The sequence below is a fragment of the Esox lucius genome, chromosome 3 (assembly GCF_011004845.1).
Source record: "Esox lucius isolate fEsoLuc1 chromosome 3, fEsoLuc1.pri, whole genome shotgun sequence".
Taxonomy (NCBI): domain Eukaryota; kingdom Metazoa; phylum Chordata; class Actinopteri; order Esociformes; family Esocidae; genus Esox; species Esox lucius.
In genome coordinates this window covers 16,419,857-16,437,561 of record NC_047571.1, presented here as the reverse complement: position 1 = coordinate 16,437,561, position 17,705 = coordinate 16,419,857, and the positions used below count along the sequence as shown (strand labels likewise).

The 17,705-nt window shown below is 42.9% G+C and overlaps 1 protein-coding gene across 7 annotated transcripts in view; it reads left to right on the top strand.

The window, feature by feature from the left end:
* cacna1eb (calcium channel, voltage-dependent, R type, alpha 1E subunit b) overlaps positions 1 to 17,705 on the top strand; it is a 67,504-nt gene that overhangs the window by 32,669 nt on the left and 17,130 nt on the right. For 4 of the 7 annotated variants that reach the window (XM_020045490.2, XM_029118677.2, XM_034291521.1 and 1 more), the window contains 23 exons: positions 996 to 1,099; positions 1,248 to 1,406; positions 2,518 to 2,708; positions 2,889 to 2,992; positions 3,204 to 3,319; positions 5,804 to 5,857; positions 6,716 to 6,787; positions 7,655 to 7,858; positions 8,086 to 8,198; positions 8,384 to 8,496; positions 9,813 to 9,944; positions 10,288 to 10,357; positions 10,878 to 10,995; positions 11,312 to 11,379; positions 11,476 to 11,543; positions 12,184 to 12,189; positions 13,260 to 14,060; positions 14,241 to 14,557; positions 14,742 to 14,889; positions 16,440 to 16,569; positions 16,664 to 16,723; positions 16,882 to 16,988; positions 17,452 to 17,463. In XM_020045490.2, the coding sequence (XP_019901049.2) occupies positions 996 to 1,099; positions 1,248 to 1,406; positions 2,518 to 2,708; positions 2,889 to 2,992; positions 3,204 to 3,319; positions 5,804 to 5,857; positions 6,716 to 6,787; positions 7,655 to 7,858; positions 8,086 to 8,198; positions 8,384 to 8,496; positions 9,813 to 9,944; positions 10,288 to 10,357; positions 10,878 to 10,995; positions 11,312 to 11,379; positions 11,476 to 11,543; positions 12,184 to 12,189; positions 13,260 to 14,060; positions 14,241 to 14,557; positions 14,742 to 14,889; positions 16,440 to 16,569; positions 16,664 to 16,723; positions 16,882 to 16,988; positions 17,452 to 17,463 (3,267 nt within the window). The remainder of the gene's footprint in view (positions 1 to 995; positions 1,100 to 1,247; positions 1,407 to 2,517; positions 2,709 to 2,888; positions 2,993 to 3,203; positions 3,320 to 5,803; positions 5,858 to 6,715; positions 6,788 to 7,654; positions 7,859 to 8,085; positions 8,199 to 8,383; positions 8,497 to 9,812; positions 9,945 to 10,287; positions 10,358 to 10,877; positions 10,996 to 11,311; positions 11,380 to 11,475; positions 11,544 to 12,183; positions 12,190 to 13,259; positions 14,061 to 14,240; positions 14,558 to 14,741; positions 14,890 to 16,439; positions 16,570 to 16,663; positions 16,724 to 16,881; positions 16,989 to 17,451; positions 17,464 to 17,705) is intronic. The other 3 variants (XM_029118680.2, XM_029118679.2, XM_034291520.1) reach the window with 2 other exon arrangements.

Genomic DNA, 17,705 nt, shown 5'->3' with positions numbered 1-17,705 from the left:
TGGACAATTCACTGGCGGGAGTCCTCAGGCCTCGTCTGACAAACCCGGCTGCCAATCAATTTGTCCAGTCATATCAACTGACACTCACGGTCACATTGGTCTTGACAATGACAGCTAGAGCCCAAACACATCTGTGACCAGGAAATTGGGATCATAGGTTTAAGAGCAAACCCAGACAGTCTCTTATTTGTGGTAAAAACCAAACCAGGTTTTCACATGCAGTGTTTCTATAATGGTGTTTCTGTGGTCCGGAGAATTGCTCTGCCCAGATCAGCCTTGAAAGAGCAGCGGTGCCGCAGCTTTTATTCAGTGTTTTCAATAGCTGTGAACTCCCACACCTCTCAACGCCATTTCTCTCTTTTTCTCTCTCTCTCTTTCTTTCTCTTTCTCTCCATCACTAACTCTCTCTCACCTGCTTTCTCTCCATCGATCTCCTCTCCGCTTTCAGTGGATATTGCGTAGGCCCACACTTTCTGGTTGGCCCCCGCTCACAGCCACTGCCTCCCCCACAAACTACAGCACTCGCTTCCTGATCCGTGTGTGAGTAAGAGTTAGCGAGTCTAATAACCAATACGTAGGGCAGAGTGAATCTTCTAAGTCAGACAAGTATGATGTAGGTTACAGGATAGACGGTATACTGTATATCTCGGCCTTCAGCTCTAAATGGTGTTTTCATTTTTTGTGCGCGTGGGTTAATAAGTGTGTGTTAATACACGTGTGTTGTTGAGGGATGTGAGATAGATACTTGTTAAGTGTAGAGTACAATGTACAGAATATCATGTATATTCATTGCGGATGGCCATCAGCGTGTACCGACCCACTGCACCAGTAAGGACAATGCAACGTAAGCTCCTTCAGATGACTGCCCTTATTTAAACGCAGGCCATTCCAAGCCTCCAAAACCCCTTCCACCAACCATACTGCCTGTCAACACAATCCCATTGGAAAGCCTTAAGTCAGTGTTCCATTGTAAATCGGATCATCCATTTGTGCAGGATCCTGGCAACGGCTGGGGCCCACATGAACATACCGGTGGACCTGCGGACCCTGAGGGCAGTGAGAGTGCTGAGGCCCCTCAAACTAGTCTCTGGGATCCCTAGTGAGTAGCCGGCCTGCCAGTCAACCACCAACTAACTTAACACCCCTGATGCTGTGATTAACGATCAGTATTAAACAGGACCTAAGTATCAGTTACAGGATGGTCATTCATTAATAAGTACATTTTTTCCCTGCGTTTCATTCTCCAGGTCTGCAGATCGTCCTGAAGTCCATTATGAAGGCCATGGTGCCTCTGCTTCAGATCGGTCTGCTACTCTTCTTCGCCATTCTCATGTTCGCCATCATCGGCCTGGAGTTCTACAGTGGCAAGCTACACCACACCTGTGTACCCACTGCTGGCATCCTTGGTATGGACATGCCCCACTGTCTTCCTCACGTTCCCTGTCTATACAAAACCCAGCCTTTATACATTGAAGAGCTTCCATAACACTATGGGATTTATTGTCCTAATCCCCTGACACATTTGGAAAAATAATTCTGTCCCATCTAACCAGGCTCTATTAGGTATGGTTGTTTTGTTTTTATGTAAACAGTCATGTTTCAAACAGGTTTGTCTGACTGGTTTACTGTTCTTAGAGACTTCTTATAAGCAAAAAGGGTGGACAGGTCCTTTGTTACATGATGGCACAGGGCAAACATATTATTAAGACAGCCAACAGTGCTGCCAAGCTACCTTTTAATTAGCTAGAAATAATTACTATGTAATCACACAAGCCAAATATAGTGTTTTGCTCCAATGGAAAACATATGATTTGGAAGAATGGAATCTGATCTCTCCACAACCGTGTATTTCTTAACTCTCAATTCACACAGCAGCACTGACCTCCGGGAATTTGGTGACCCTCCCCTGAAATGCTTAGTTGACAGATTCAGTCAATTCTCAAGTGGTTGGTTTTAATATAAGAGATCCACCAATGAGGATGCATCACAGCTGTCATGATCAAGATTGACAGGAGCATTGCTTTACACAGGCGCTGCACTTTAAACGTATTTCCTTGTGCAGTTCTAACAACTACAAAGTTGTGTTTAACAGCCAGCAAAAGGATAGGGTGGAGAAATGATTGACAAAGCTATGGACCCCATGAATGACCATTCATGATTAAAAAAATATATGTTTAACTGTGTTATGTGTCTAAAGAGTATTTGTTCATAATAACCTTGTCTACAAACAGCGGGGTGAAACGTTTATCGCTTCTGATATGCAACCAAAGTTAAAGTTAGCTAATATTAGTAGTGTCTACAAGTTATATTCTTCAAGAATCAATGGTTGTCATTTAGTTGGAAGGTAGTCCCTTTAAAGAGAGGTTTTGATGAGGGGCTATTCTAATGAAGCAATAGTGAATTCACTGCAAATGGAAATTCAGTGCGGTACAAAACTGTGACACCTTGTTGTTAGTTTTATGAAGAAAGAAAGCTGCCACCCTCTAATCCCCTCCACCCATGTTCTCCCCATGCTAGAGAATGAGACGATGGATATGTCCGAGGTGGAGTTTGCTTGTGGAATGAGGAGGTGTCCGGAGAAATATGACTGTGTCGGCACGTGGATCGGACCCAACAACGGCATCACCCAGTTTGACAACATCCTGTTCGCCGTGCTGACGGTCTTCCAGTGCATCACCATGGAGGGCTGGACAGCTGTTCTCTACAATGTGAGGACGGATCACTTCAAGTCTGCTGTGGAAACGTGTTGTGTGTGATGCGGCTCTCCGTTTATTCCAAGAGAATGCGTAGCCCCTTGTTCTATATCACTTGGAAAGTGAGTCTTTAGCAGTGAAACATTTGTCTGTTCTGTTCTCTGTACCCTTGTGCATTTGTCTACTGTCCATTAGACCAACGATGCCTTGGGTTCTATGTGGAATTGGATGTACTTTATTCCTCTCATAATCATCGGCTCATTCTTCGTACTCAACCTGGTTTTGGGAGTCCTCTCTGGGTGAGTGAATAATAGCTGTGTGCGTGTGTGCGTGCGTGTGCATGTGTGTGGTGTGTGTGTGTGTGTATGTGTTTGGAGGGGTGGTGGCGTCTGCATATGTGTGAGTATGCTTGTGTCCGTGTGGGTGCACACACTGAGCACGCACGTCAGAATGTGAAGTTTCGTGAAGGGGTATCAATGAAATGACTTGTCCCTTTTGATGCATGTTCAGGGAGTTCGCCAAGGAGAGGGAGCGAGTTGAGAACAGGAGAGCCTTCATGAAGCTGAGACGCCAACAGCAGGTGGAGCGAGAACTCAACGGATACAGAGCCTGGATAGACCGAGCAGGTACCGGACTGTCACCTTAGAATGACCAACAGCCAACCTTATGCATAAGATGGGGGAAAATGTTTATATAATATCGTGTGAACATGAACACAAGTGAAGATGTTGGCCCTGTGGTGTTATTTCACTTGCTAACCTTGGTTCACAGATGAAAGCATGCTTTTAAACACCATTTAAAATTAGAATGAGGCTAAGGATTGAAAGATGAAAGCTGAGCACGAGCTCAAATCTACTGCTGATTATTTGAATAATCCCCCAAAATGTTGGCAAGCAGTGAAAGGTTTACAGTGCAAAAAACAAGCACATCTTCGTAATAGATGGCTTGTAGACTAACAGGTGGCTTCTCTATTTTTAACCCTTTTAATGAGTCTTTCATTGCTGGATTATTTAATAAGGTAAAACGTAAAAATGAACCCCAATTGACTCCCTTTCCAAGTTCTTCTTGCCACTCCTCTCTGTCAGAGGTTTGTAGAGCCCTGAAGGCAATTTTGTATATATTGAAATATCCCCTGGCCCTGATGAGTTGGCAGCACCTGCCACAGTTAGCTGCAGATATATTTGCTCTCCCCTGTCTCATCATCTTAGAAAATAAGAAAATACACAAACTTATTTCTGGCTTATCAGAGTAGTCTGGTTTTGATAAAAGTATCAGGGTCCCTATTTAGTAAGCCCTTAATGACTATCCCCAGGAAAGTAACATTTTGTGCATCACTAATCAAGTTTCATGTCACAAAACAGCATGTCACAGTGGTTTTGAGTGACATTAATTGTGCCCTGGGTAAAAAACTGTATTGAATAGCTACTTTTATAGACTTGTCTAAGGCATTTGACACTGTGGATTTGGTCACGCCCCGGAATGGTTTGTTGCATAAAACTTAAAGTATTCCCTGTTGGACAAAGAGTTCTGTCCAACTCCAAGCTGGTTGAAGTTGGATTTCCCAGATGGGTTACGGCATATGAACAGAAGGAGGATACGGCAGGGCTTTTTCTAGGATACGTTTTAGGTTCAATATTGTCTGTTATCTATATCAAATCCACAGAAACTGTACGTTTGGACGTTACATGCACGGTATTATTCATTACTAAACACTGTGAAACCCATGTCATTATTACTACGCTGGAAGGACATTCCGCAGAGCAAGTGGAAATGTACAAATATCTGGGAATTTGAGCTTTACCACCCATGTAGAGAACCTTGTCAGGAAACTCCTACTGTGTATCAGGTTTCAATAACAGCATGAGGATAATTTTATTTTGCTGCTGGAAAGGAATTGATTCACTCTACCTTTCTCTCTGTGGTGATCCACGCTCACACTATTTATGTGTTGGCCCCAAGCATCACACTGAAGGCAGCCCTTCATATTGTCACCAATTAGATATGTCTTACTCACTACTGTGATCGGTACAGTCTTGTCCAATGGGCATCACTAACTGTACAGAGGCTGACTGCTATGTTCTCATTTGTAAGGCACTCTGAGAAAAACGCTTATGGTGTCTATCCTCTCTTATGGTGTCTGTGTATGAGCCGTGTAGATGTTTCCAGTCGGTATCTGTCATATGGAACGGAAAACAGGGTAGTTGTACTAAAATACAGCTCCGGGAAAAATGAAGAGACCACTGCACCTTTTTCTTTCCTTTCCAAAAAAGTCGGAAAAGGAAGGTTTTGAGTGAGGAACAGAAGGGTTAAAATTAAGAGACCACTGCAAATTGAAGGCTTCTGTTCCTCAAACTTTCCTTTTTTTTGAAAAGAAAGAAAAAGGTGCAGTGGTCTCTTAATTTTTTCCGGAGCTGTACATGTGTTTTCTGTTGCTTATTTTCAAACGTTCTCAATGAGACTGACTTGGTTACAGAAAATCCCTATTACATTTTATTAAGTCTATAGAATGTTCATTTTGTCAGCGGCTGTGTAGCTTTTCAAATGGCTAATTCCAGTTCGAGCATCCTGGGGAATATGTTGATGTAGGGGACCTCGGTGAAGCTGCAGTGCTATAATGGCAAGTTAGAGTGTCTTTCTCCCACGCAAGTAGAGGTTGACAGAAAGGTGACGCTGACGCATTGACTCCAGTCAGAATGTGTGAATGTGAGTCTGGGCAGAGCTGTGTGTGTGTGTGCATGTCTGTGTATTTGTCTTTGCATCCAAGAGTGTGTGTTTGTGTGTGTTTGAATTTTTGTGTAAGAATGTAGAACGGAAAGTTGCTACCAATCGGTGTTGGAGGAGCTTTAACCTGAGGATGAGTGTCAACTTCTCTCAGAGCACAAATACAATGCAACAGGCTGCCTCTTAAGCAGATACTCACATTTCTAACCATAAAGTTCTACCTACGGTCATACAACATTAAAGTCATTTGAATGTTACCTTCAAGCGGGTTTCCATCTTCTGGGGGCGCTAAGGTAGACATAGCCCTGTTCAGGTTTTAGGGGCACTTCATGAATGACCCTGAATTCAATTGAGGCTGACCTTGATTTTTGTTCCTCGCAACGTTACAGAGGAGGTTATGCTGGCTGAGGAGAACAAGAATTCGGGGAGATCTGCTTTAGATGGTAAGAAACCGAAGACACAATTACTTTCTCAGTGTTCCTCGCTCCCACATCAACCACCATCGCAGCAGTGAATACTCAGCCTGCAGCTCCATCCACTACACCATATATTGTCGTAATCAAACACAGATGTTTGGTTTGTCTTTGATCTTAGTTTGTCCTTGAACATAGAGCTGATTGGGTCTTACACTTCTTTCATGTTTACTTTAATTCTCACCATATCATATTTACCTATCAGCAAGTCTCCATTTTCATATGTCTTTTCCTTCCTCACACTCTCAAAGGGTTATACTCAGTTTGCCCTGAAAATGTCAACCTTACTGTGCACCATGTCCATCTGTATACACATAATTACCTCCATAAATAGCTTGTTTGTCAGTCCCTATCCACGTATGTGAAATCTATCATTAATCAGTTGTTGTTCACTGTCAGACAGTCTACCGTGGTTAGAGAAATTTTACACATCCCTTGCACATATTTTGCTGCTCTAAAATTACATCTCAAAGGTAGTAAATAGATCTACACAACCTATTCCACATTTCCAAAAGGAAAGTTATAGAACATATGCCATAATTAATAAAATAATAACCAATGACTATGAATAATTAATTATATCTTTATTTTATATTAAGCCTTTGGAAAGTTTTTAATTTTGGTCAATCAATTTACATAATACCCCATAATGGCAAAGTGGAAATAGAATTGTATTCCAATTTATAGAAAATTTGAAATGAAAATATCTGTATGTTGTGGGTGAAGGCAGTGAAATGTGAAGACCGGAAGGTGTGTCACTAGCCACTGTATCTATGCTATTAGACACATTCTCTCTGCGTTCAAATTGTCTTTTTCTTGTGTATTCAGTGTTGAAAAGGGCTGCCAGTAAAAATGCTAAGCGCCGAGGAGGTCCTGGGGATGCAGAGATCTCTACCATTGGTGAGTAAGGATTACACAACCCAGCCTGTGGCATCTTTCTATATTTCTCTCAACCTCCATGTCTGGTCTCTTTCCCAATATATACAATATCAGACTTCTATTTCTGGTCTCTTTCCCTGTATCTACAGTTTCAGACTGCTATTTCTGGTCTCTTTCCTAATATCTACAGTTTTAAACGTATATTTCTGGTCTCTTTCCTAATATCTACAGTTTCAGACTGCTATTTCTGGTCTCTTTCCTAATATCTACAGTTTCAGATGTCTATTTCTGGTCTCTTTCCTAATATCTACAGTTTTAAACTTATATTTCTGGTCTATTTCCTAATATCTACAGTTTCAGACGTCTATTTCTGGTCTCTTTCCTAATATCTACAGTTTCAGACTTCTATTTCTGGTCTCTTTCCTAATATCTACAGTTTGAAACTTATATTTCTGGTCTCTTTCCTAATATCTACAGTTTCAGACTGCTATTTCTGGTCTCTTTCCTAATATCTACAGTTTCAGACCTCTATTTCTGGTCTCTTTCCTAATATCTACAGTTTTAAACTTATATTTCTGGTCTCTTTCCTAATATCTACAGTTTCAGACTGCTATTTCTAGTCTCTTTCCTAATATCTACAGTTTCAGACTGCTATTTCTGGTCTCTTTCCTAATATCTACAGTGTAACACTTCTATTTCTGTTTTGTTTTTTTGTGCATATATCTACAGTGTAACACTCCATTTGACACATCCTTGTTGTCTAGAACTTTTTCGTTCTTGTCTCCAACCCAGATTTTCCTCTGACCCTTTTCTCTGATCCTGAACATTTTCTCTCTTGTCTTTTTCCCATTCCCTCAACCTCTCTCGGTCTACTCTCATTTGTCTTAGGGGCTCCTCGTATGCGTATCCGCACAGTGCGGCGGGGCCCGGTGGCCTACATGCGTCGCAAGGAGCGGATGCTGCGTATTTCCCTGCGTCGCATGGTGAAGACGGACACTTTCTACTGGACTGTCCTCAGCCTAGTGGCTCTCAACACCATCTGCGTAGCGATCGTCCATCATAACCAGCCTGATTGGCTCTCCATCTTCCTGTGTACGTATGGCCTACTACACTGGTAATAGATTGGCTGTTTTTGGCAACAGAGATTTCAAATAAAGTTAATTTACAGTAGAATGTAGTTGTGCTTTCAAATATCCTTCTAGGTGACGCCAATCATTTTCTTTGCTGTACTGTACTGTATGAAAAAGCTGGGTTTGAACAGAGAAAAACTGTTAAGGTCATCCCAGTCTTTGATTCGTCATTATTCATTCTTTCTTCAGACTATGCAGAGTTTGTTTTCCTGGGGCTGTTTTTGGCGGAGATGTTTTTGAAGATGTATGGCCTTGGATTCCGCCTCTATTTCCACTCATCGTTCAACTGCTTTGATTGCGGAGTGAGTTAATGTATTCTTAACTTTCACTCCCTGTTATCTCATGGTTATACTGTTACACTATCAAGTATGTTGCCTTGTTAGGAAACGAAATGATGGACAATTAAGTGACTCATCCTATGTCGCTGACAATATATGATGCAGTTCTATTTTAGTTGAATAAAGAGACCTGATGTCTGTCTGTGCAGGTCATAATTGGAAGCATCTTCGAGGTGGTGTGGGGCTTCTTCCGACCTGGCATGTCCTTTGGCATCAGCGTCCTCAGGGCCCTAAGGCTTCTCAGAATCTTTAAAATAACGAAGTGAGTGAGACATCATCCAGAAAGAGGGTTCTGTTCAGCGTTAGTGGGACTGCTTTGAAGGCTGATATTGGGCTTGAAAGATAGGGTCCAAAGCCGTATCTTTCCTCATACAAAAACAGACCACGGGTGGTTCATTGATGACGTTTAAAATTCCTCCTACTCACTGAACTGCTGCAGTAGTATCCACAGCAGGTGTACAATGACTCCTCACTACATTAGTATTTGTATATGTTTTTCGCTAGATATACGTTCCAAAAGCTCTGTAAGAAATGGCACTTATAGAGAAAAACATATTATCGACCCACTCCGTATGGATTGCTTGTTGCTTTGGGTTTTCCTCTGTGTGCTAGAGGGAAAGAAAAAAGGCTTTGTTACAGCATTTCATAATGTAATTGTAAGAATATTGCTGTCCGAGCATCCACTGCTACTATGAAAGACAGAAATAAATGTTGAAGCCGTTTTAAAGGTAATGCATTTAATTGGTACTAATGAAAATCATGTATTAAAGTCAACAGCAATACAAATACAGTTATGTATGTATGCCCAAATGCACATACATTAACAGTAGCATGGAGAAAGATGTTGATGAGGCAAAGAGGAGATACAGAACCTTTCTTCCAAGGGGACAGCATTGTATTTTTGTATTTTTTCTTTAATTGTTTTAAGTTGATTTGAAACAACAGACAATTCTGGGAAACTATTTTGACTGTTGGATATAAATTGGAAACAATTGTCAAATTATCAAACCCAAGATCCATAACATGCTGGTCAGATACTGGTTTAGTTTGTACAAGCAAATATCCAGAATTATCCGTCTGGGACATCATCTATCAAAATTCAAGAAAGGATGTTTCGAATTTAATCTGTTACAGATTGCAATACTTTAAAATTCAGCTTCCCCTTTTTCTTTGTAACTCATGCAATAATATTTTTTTGCAGTCATGGGCTTATGCCATTTACTTATATTTAACGCTATGTGCCCATCTTACATTTGAAGTATATAGGACATTTTAGAATTCCTTGTTTATAAATGCAAACTTTGTTGGGTGTTATAATTGAAAATAACCTGATATTGTAATCTCATTACTAGATTACTGATTAAACTCTAACAGGAACTGAGTAACTTACATGTTTTACATAATATATCTCATTCTGGATATAGGGTTGTCTCACCTGGCTTTTTTCAAACCAGTGCTAAATCGGTCAGGATAAGACAGACTGCTAAATGACCAAAATGTAAATGTATTCATTTGGGGTCAGTACTGCTATTACAGCTACAGTATGAATGTGAATGTTATCTTCTTATTCTTGACCAGGTACTGGGCATCGCTGAGGAACCTTGTGGTATCTTTAATGAGTTCTATGAAGTCCATCATCAGCCTGCTCTTCCTCCTTTTCCTCTTCATCGTCGTTTTTGCCCTGCTGGGAATGCAGCTCTTTGGGGGCAGGTGAGCATAACCACAGGATAGCAAGGCTATTACAATGTTTTGGTAGACACAGGTATATGTCCCGTTCATGTGTCTTCTGTTCATCAGTTCATTGACTAACAAAGTGGATTTCCTCTCGTCGTTTTCTTCATCATCGTCATCATCATTCACTAGAATTCCAAATAAAAAATCACAAGCCGTCTGAAGCCGTGTTTTTTTTTGGTGCTTTATTGGAATGGAATGTTAGATCTGAAATGACACGTTTGGTTGAAAATAGCAGCTTCCACCTCCTCCTGTTCCCACCTCTTCCTCCTCCTCTTCTTCACCGGTCGTATCTGCCTATCAATGCTTTTTCTCCCTTTAGGTTCATCTTTGAAGATTACACTCCCACCAACTTTGACACGTTTCCAGCTGCCATCATGACAGTGTTCCAGGTTTGGCTCCCATACTCCAGACACTGCTTCTCAGCCTGGCTTCCCCATACCCAGGGATATCTCCCACAACACCCCAGGGCCAAGATTAAACAAGCATGCTCACTGCTCCATTCTCCCTTCATCTCCTAGCATCCCACACAAACGCGCACGCACACACGCGCACACACGCGCACAAACACATACACACACGCGCACACACAAGCGCATGCACACACATGCGCACACACACACCGACACATACATGTCAGAGCAGGGGAAAAAAGAGTTTCCAAATCAAATAATAGCGGACCCGACATTGAGTCAAAGAGCCCTGTTACCAGTATGAGTAAATGATTGCCCAAAGACCGACCTATACCATTGACTAACTGTTTAGACAAGTTCCTGGCTTTATGAGCATCTCAGGATTTTTGTGATGTATTTGGGTTTTATACATTTTCTGTCATCTTCTTGGCATTCATGTTTTATTTGAATTCAGACTTCATTGGGCTAATCATTATTGATCCTGTCTGTTTCCATGTAGATTCTGACTGGTGAGGACTGGAATGAGGTGATGTACAACGGCATCCGCTCCCAGGGAGGAGTTCAGTATGGCATGTGGTCTTCTATATACTTCATAGTGCTCACCCTATTTGGGAACTGTATCCTTGTTCATCAACCTTCTGCTAACCACCGTCTACTGACACTGTTCCCATTTTACTCCTAGTTACACATGAATCTTTCCCAGTACGTGGAAATTGTAGCATGGGCTTGGAGATCATTTTGGGGTCATGGGTTGATTTATTGGGGGGGGGGGGGGGGGGGGGGGGGGGGGGGGCAGGCACTGAGGTGAGTTTAACCCAGGCCATACAACTTTAAATGTATTCCACTTGGTTCCAAGGAACTGTGAGACAGCTCCTAAATCATGTAGAGCCGTTTCCTCCACCCTGTATTGATTCTTGACCGCATGGTAAACAGACACACTGCTCAACGTCTTCTTGGCCATCGCTGTGGATAACCTAGCCAACGCACAGGAACTCACCAAGGTGTGTACTGTTTGAGGCGAGTCTGTTTTTCAAACAAAGTTTGGCCTGTCATTAACTATTTGTGGGACTATGTGTTTTTTTCTGTACCATATTAAGGATGAAGAGGAGGAAGAGGAGTTTTTCAATTCAAGATACACCAGGGGCAGAGATGGGCCGATGTCTGAGTAAGTATTGGGTTTATATTTCTCTCCCAGTTCCCGGTGGTCAGGCACATACCGGGCCTAGTCTGGATGAGGATTAGGAGGAAATTAAAACAGAGGGGGGGGATTGTGATGCTTCTCAATAACTCATCTATTACATAGCCATAACACCCATGGTGATAATTCTCCACTATGGTCTGTGAGAATCTGGTCTGGGTGTTACCGGGCAGAATGTGTATTGATTTGCACTCAGCTGCATGGTCGTTTTTCAGGGTTAGAGAGGCATGTCCTATGTGTGGTAAAGGAATGTGTACCTGCCTGTTACATGGGTAATGGGAATGATGTTAGTGAAATTACAGACGAGGAACACTTCCTAGTGACAACAAGTACTGTCACTCATGAATCTGATGATCTAGGGATTTGCCAATGAACACTCATGATTTGTTATTAGAATTGCCGTTGTTTTTGTTGTTTATTTGAGCATGACAGTTAAAAAAGTTAACAGGCCAGTCATACAAGCATGTTTTATTTAAATAGGATCTGCTTATTTGTGCATGTCAGACTCCAGGTATTTGAAACCGAATGTCAGGGCAGTTCTAGAGTATAAGCATATTATATGCTTAGTGTATTAGCACCACCAACCATTCTGCTCCCTTTGTAACAGGTACAGGTAGGGGGAAAGGATGCATGGATTGTACTGTCCTCTGACCTTCTCCAGGCACGTTACACTGACCGTGTCATTTGTCTGTTCCTACATATTTGACTGTCTGTCTTACGTGTTCCGCCGCTGTTACGGCTGCGCCGCTGTCATTGTTCACTGTTCTATGGTGTATTGCTCCCGTATTTAGTGGCGCTTCCATCATGTCGTCTTGTTATTCTATACCTGTTACGTGGCACTGACCAAAACAGACACTGCTAAACACTTCAGGCTCAAATCGACCACCGCTGCTGTAAGGTCTGGGTGAATCAATTAGTAACAACTTAACAAGATTTTATCGTCATCAACTGCCACCACTAATCATTTGGATTTATCAAACCATCACAGCCAAATCCCAGTGTTTTTGTGTAATGTAATTCAAAGAAACAGAGATAGATGTATCCAGATAGACTGGTATATAAATGTATGTTGCCCCTTCACCAGGTTTTGGGCTGTGTCACAAAGATTGTTCTGTTTTGTCTCTGTTCCAAAAACACTAATGTCTTGTTTTCAACCAATCACTAATTGATTACATGGACTACAAAAGAGTCTGAATTCCCGTAAGTAAAGTTGCTTGTCTGTCTATAATTCTGTTTCCTTTATCGTATTAAATAAATTCCATTTTTAGTAACACAGTATTTCCCTATTTTAATCCTATACTGCTATTCTTTTTGTTCTGTGGCTTTTTGATTTTATATGCTTTCTTCCCAGGTATTTTCACAATTTGTAATTTCAGTTCAAATTATTGATGTTTTTTTACATGATAATTCAATGTGATCCCAATTCTTCTTTACTCTTGCAAAATGTAAATGGAAAAATGTATCTATCACACAGCGTTCATACTTCATTATATATGTATGTATTTATGTACATACATAGATAGATACATACATTCATGAATACACACACACACACATATAGTGCTTAATATGTCTATATCGTATTTTGTGGTGAGATATTCAGTATCCTTTCATTGATAAGTGGACGTAAGTGGTGGGCGTGAGGTCGCCCTCCGGTGACAGGCTTTGTGTTGTGCTCTGTAGGAGGAGGAGGAGGCCCTACCTCCGCAGGAAGAAGGCTATCCACAGGGGCCGCATGGCCGTCCCCGAAGAGGAGGAGGAGAGCGGCGCTGGACCTGACCAACCCCCCAACGGCGCCAACGCATTCACCAATCGCCGTGACCGGCGGAGGCGGGGCGGGGGAGTGAGGGGCGGAAGGTCGGTGTGGGAGCAGAGGGCCAACCAGCTGCGCAAGCGGCGCCAGATGGAGAGCCAGGAAGTGCTGTTCGGAGGCAGCCCCACTGAGGACACAACTGACATCCCTACCGTAGCCTACCGCGCCCCCATCCTCTCCCCAGACACCAGCCCCGGTCACCTGCCCGAGTCGCCCCTTTCCGGGATCATGCCCATGCCTGAGCCCCCTATGTCTGTCGCCGTCCCGCTACAGGAACCCCCGGATTCGGAGCCTATGTCTCTGTTTCCTCTGGCTGAGGAGAGAGTTGTCAACCATCGGCACAATGTTGGAGACAGGAGGCACAGGGTGGCCCGCAAAGTCCGACCTGGCCCCGGCGGCCCGGAGGAGGGAGCCCGGCACCGGAGACACCGACACCGAGACGCCCGGCTTGAAGCCAGGAGCAGAGAGTCCCCGCATGAGGAGGTCAGCGAATCAGGCAGCCGCGAGAGGAAGATACTGGAGGAGAGGGAGGAAAAGGAGGATAAGGAGGACAAAGGAGAGGTTGCTGAGGTGGAGGGAGGCGCGTCGGGCCAGAAAGATGGAGGAGCCAGCATTCGGAGAGGGAAGAAGGAAGGAGGAGCCAACTCAGAGGGGGAGGAGGACAATCTGAGGCGAGCGAATTTCCAATATTTTACAATGAGTGTTATGGTTGTTTCATGACCCGGGTTAATATAGTGTGATTTCTTTCAATGATGACTCATTCTTCTAGGTCTTTAGAATTTTTTGGGATGAGGGATAAGGTGATATGATACTGACATTTCCACATTCTCCCCCGCGCACCGCCTCATCAGGGTGTGTATCGCAGACATCCCGGAGCCTGTCCCATGTGATGACGCCAGCGAGTGCCTACCCCCAGCCCTGCTGGATTCTCCTCCCCAGATGGGGGAGTGCACGTCGGAGGAACCAGGACGGTGCGAGGCCCTGTCTCCCTACCCACATGTGGAGCCGGCCCCGGAGCAGCTCTCAGACCCAGGGGCGGGGTCCAGGGATTCTGAGAAGAGCCCCGCCCCGCTGAACCGCCAGGAAGCTGATAAGCCCGGCAGCCAGGCGAGCGTCGTCATAGAGATGTCGGGGACACAGCCACTGCTGGAGATCTCTTCTGTGACAGGTGTGTTGTCTCCCGGGTCACCCTCCACCCGGATGTGTAGCTTGAAACATTCCAGTTAATTCGAGTCAATGCCATTGATTGCTGTTTTCTGCTGGAACAAGGAAGGTTGTGACAAAGTTGCATTGGTTTCACCTCCCTTGGGAGGACCCAAGTCCAATAACAACAGGTTGTCTTTTCAATTTAGCACTACACAGTGGTAAGGAGATGGAAGTGTACCAGCCTGAGAGGAAGGAGAAGGAGGAGGCTCAGGAAGAGAAGGAGGATGAGGAGAAGGCCAACAAGGCCGAACCAGTAACCCCGGACAGCATGTTCCTCTTCAAGGCTTCCAATCCGTAAGACCTCCTCCTGCCCGTGTCCTGGCATGCCTTCTAATGCAGCACCAATCAACTGAGTTCAGTGTTAAAATAAGACTGAGAAACACGTGTCTATCATCCATGTTAGTATCTAGACTACAGAGTTTTTCTGCACTCATAGTCTCTCTCTCTCGTTCTCATACACTTAACGTATGGCTGCTTTAAAGTATTGAACCACAAGATCAAAATACACATGCCTTCAGAGGCTACAAATATAGTATAAATATAAACATGTAATCATCACACACTACTGTTTGGGCGGGGGAGTATGGCTTTCAGTTACTTATTTTTGGCTGCCTGTTAGTTGTAGTGTTGTACCAGTTTGTGTATGATAATGATAAAATGTACTTCTCACTGGATAGATAGTATTTAATTTTAAACACAGGCCAAAACACACTCTGGTTATGGCTGCAATGAGGTCAATGCATTTGCTTAGCGTTGCACCCAGAAGAACGTCAACTCGTTATCAGGAACTGAACTCATCACCTTACATCACAAGAAAGAGAACAAATGAATTCATCTTTTATGTATACTTTCTGTGGAATTAAAGTATAGATTAATTACGGTTAAAATGTATACATCTGATACCCTGAAATGAATGTTTCCCGAAAACGTTCGGGTTATGGTGTTATGATGCGCGATCGCGTAACCCATCTTTTGACACACTTGTTGAAGAGATAACAACAGTAATTAGTGAGGCAGTCTAGACAACACGTGAGTGATGAAAGACCTTGCCAGAGCATGTTCAGGCACAGGCTGCTTTCTATAACGATCTTTGCTTGTGTCTGTCAAGACTGAAGTGTTATCCTGCTTTCTAAATAAATAGGCTACGAGAGAAAAAGCAGAGATTGCTCTTTGTGTTGTGCCTGGCTTACGTGACCTGTGATTTCCATGAATCTGATTGGTGAGGACTCATAAAGAGCCTGCGGTGTTGTTCCATTGTGAAGGACAAAGAAATTGTGGGCGAGTTGACAAATCGAAAAAACAAACAAGTGCCTGTCTTTCCCACGCTTCGCTTCAGATATATATTTTATTAAACTAAATCAATTGAAAAGTACTGTAGCCAATGTTGCCCCGCCACAACTTTTCGAGTAACCTTGGCTACAATTGTGTGAAATGGAAGGTGCCGGAGCAATGTGCACATGCTTTGTCACTGTGGCTTCCTAAAACCACACTCTTTTACAGTACAAACCGCAATGACACAATTATGAAGCTAAATTCTAACTAATGACAAAGCTGTGTACCTACAGTATTACTGATGATACAACTATGAACCTACAGTATAACTAAAAATACCTATTTTATTACAAATGATACAACTATGTGCCTACAGTATAACTAATAATACAATTATGTACATTGTAACTATGTCATTCATACTAAAATTGACATACCTTACAGAGTACCGCTGCAGTGACGAGTGGTTGTAACTGTTAAAGTCCAGTTTGGTAGCTTTTGATCTGGGAGTGGATGAACAACCAAACGTATGTCTTATGCTGTCTCCTTGTCTCCTCTTGATTGGTCGGTAGAATCAGGAGGATCTGTCACTATGTTGTGACCCTGCGCTACTTTGAGATGACCATCTTGCTGGTGATCGTGGCTAGCAGCATCGCACTGGCGGCTGAAGATCCAGTGTGCACCAACTCTGACAGAAACAGGGTGAGAACAGCATGAATCTGGGATGTCTGTGTCAGTCACATGAACACGTCTACTTCCTCTCACCTAATTTCTGGATGGATTTTGGATTTTCTAGGTTCTCCGTTATTTTGATTATGTCTTTACTGGAGTCTTCACGTTTGAAATGATCATAAAGGTGAGGAACACAGAGAAAACCAGGCATGATCAGTCGCTAGGATATAGAGAAACACACATTTATCAATGTTTTCAGCGTAGTAACGATGTTGTTCGGTGTGTGTGCGATGAGTATCTATGTAATAACGTTTTACGTGGGCGCGTGGGTGGGTCCTTTAGATGATTGACCTGGGCCTGCTTCTGCACGACGGCTCCTACTTCCGTGACCTGTGGAACATTCTGGACTTCATTGTGGTGGTGGGAGCTTTGATTGCCTTCGCTCTGACGTGAGTCACAGTGCGGTTTTTTACTGGATAAGTCATTTCGTTGCCTCACTGTGGCAAAGTAGCAGAATTCATCATTATATACGGCAATGTGGAAAATGTCCACATATTATTAGATTTTTAAAACTGTGTCTACCAGACATTTACTATGTCTTTGTTCAAAACTCTTACCTGCACTCAATGGTGAACATGTTAATGTACTTTCATTCTCTTGTAGCTAGTAGACTGATAACATACCAGTAAGTGTTGCGATTGATAGCACACACATTGTTTAGTTGTGTGTTGTGACATTAATGAACTGGTGCTTCTCTCCAGCATTGTGTGTAGATATGACTGTTTGTTGATTTCACTGTTGTGGATATAGCCGTAGCTGCGCTCCTCTGAGCAGTGCTCATTGTTTATCTCTCTCTTTATGCTTCTATTTATCTGTTGTTCCTGTGGAATATATCACTGTTGGGGCTTCCAGGAATGTGATTGGGTAAAGCAAACACTTATCGTTCTCATGCTTGTCGTGTATATCATTTTTCATGCACACCTCGTAGAATTCTAAGGCCCTTCCCATACTTTTGGTACATTCACATTGATCATTGTCTGACACTTCTAAAAGACTCAAATTAATTAAAATGACTCTGATTGTCTTTCCTTATAGTATTGCTTGTCATCAAAAGATAGATTCAGATTCAGTCTTCTTATGTGTGTGTGTGTGTGTGTGTGTATGTG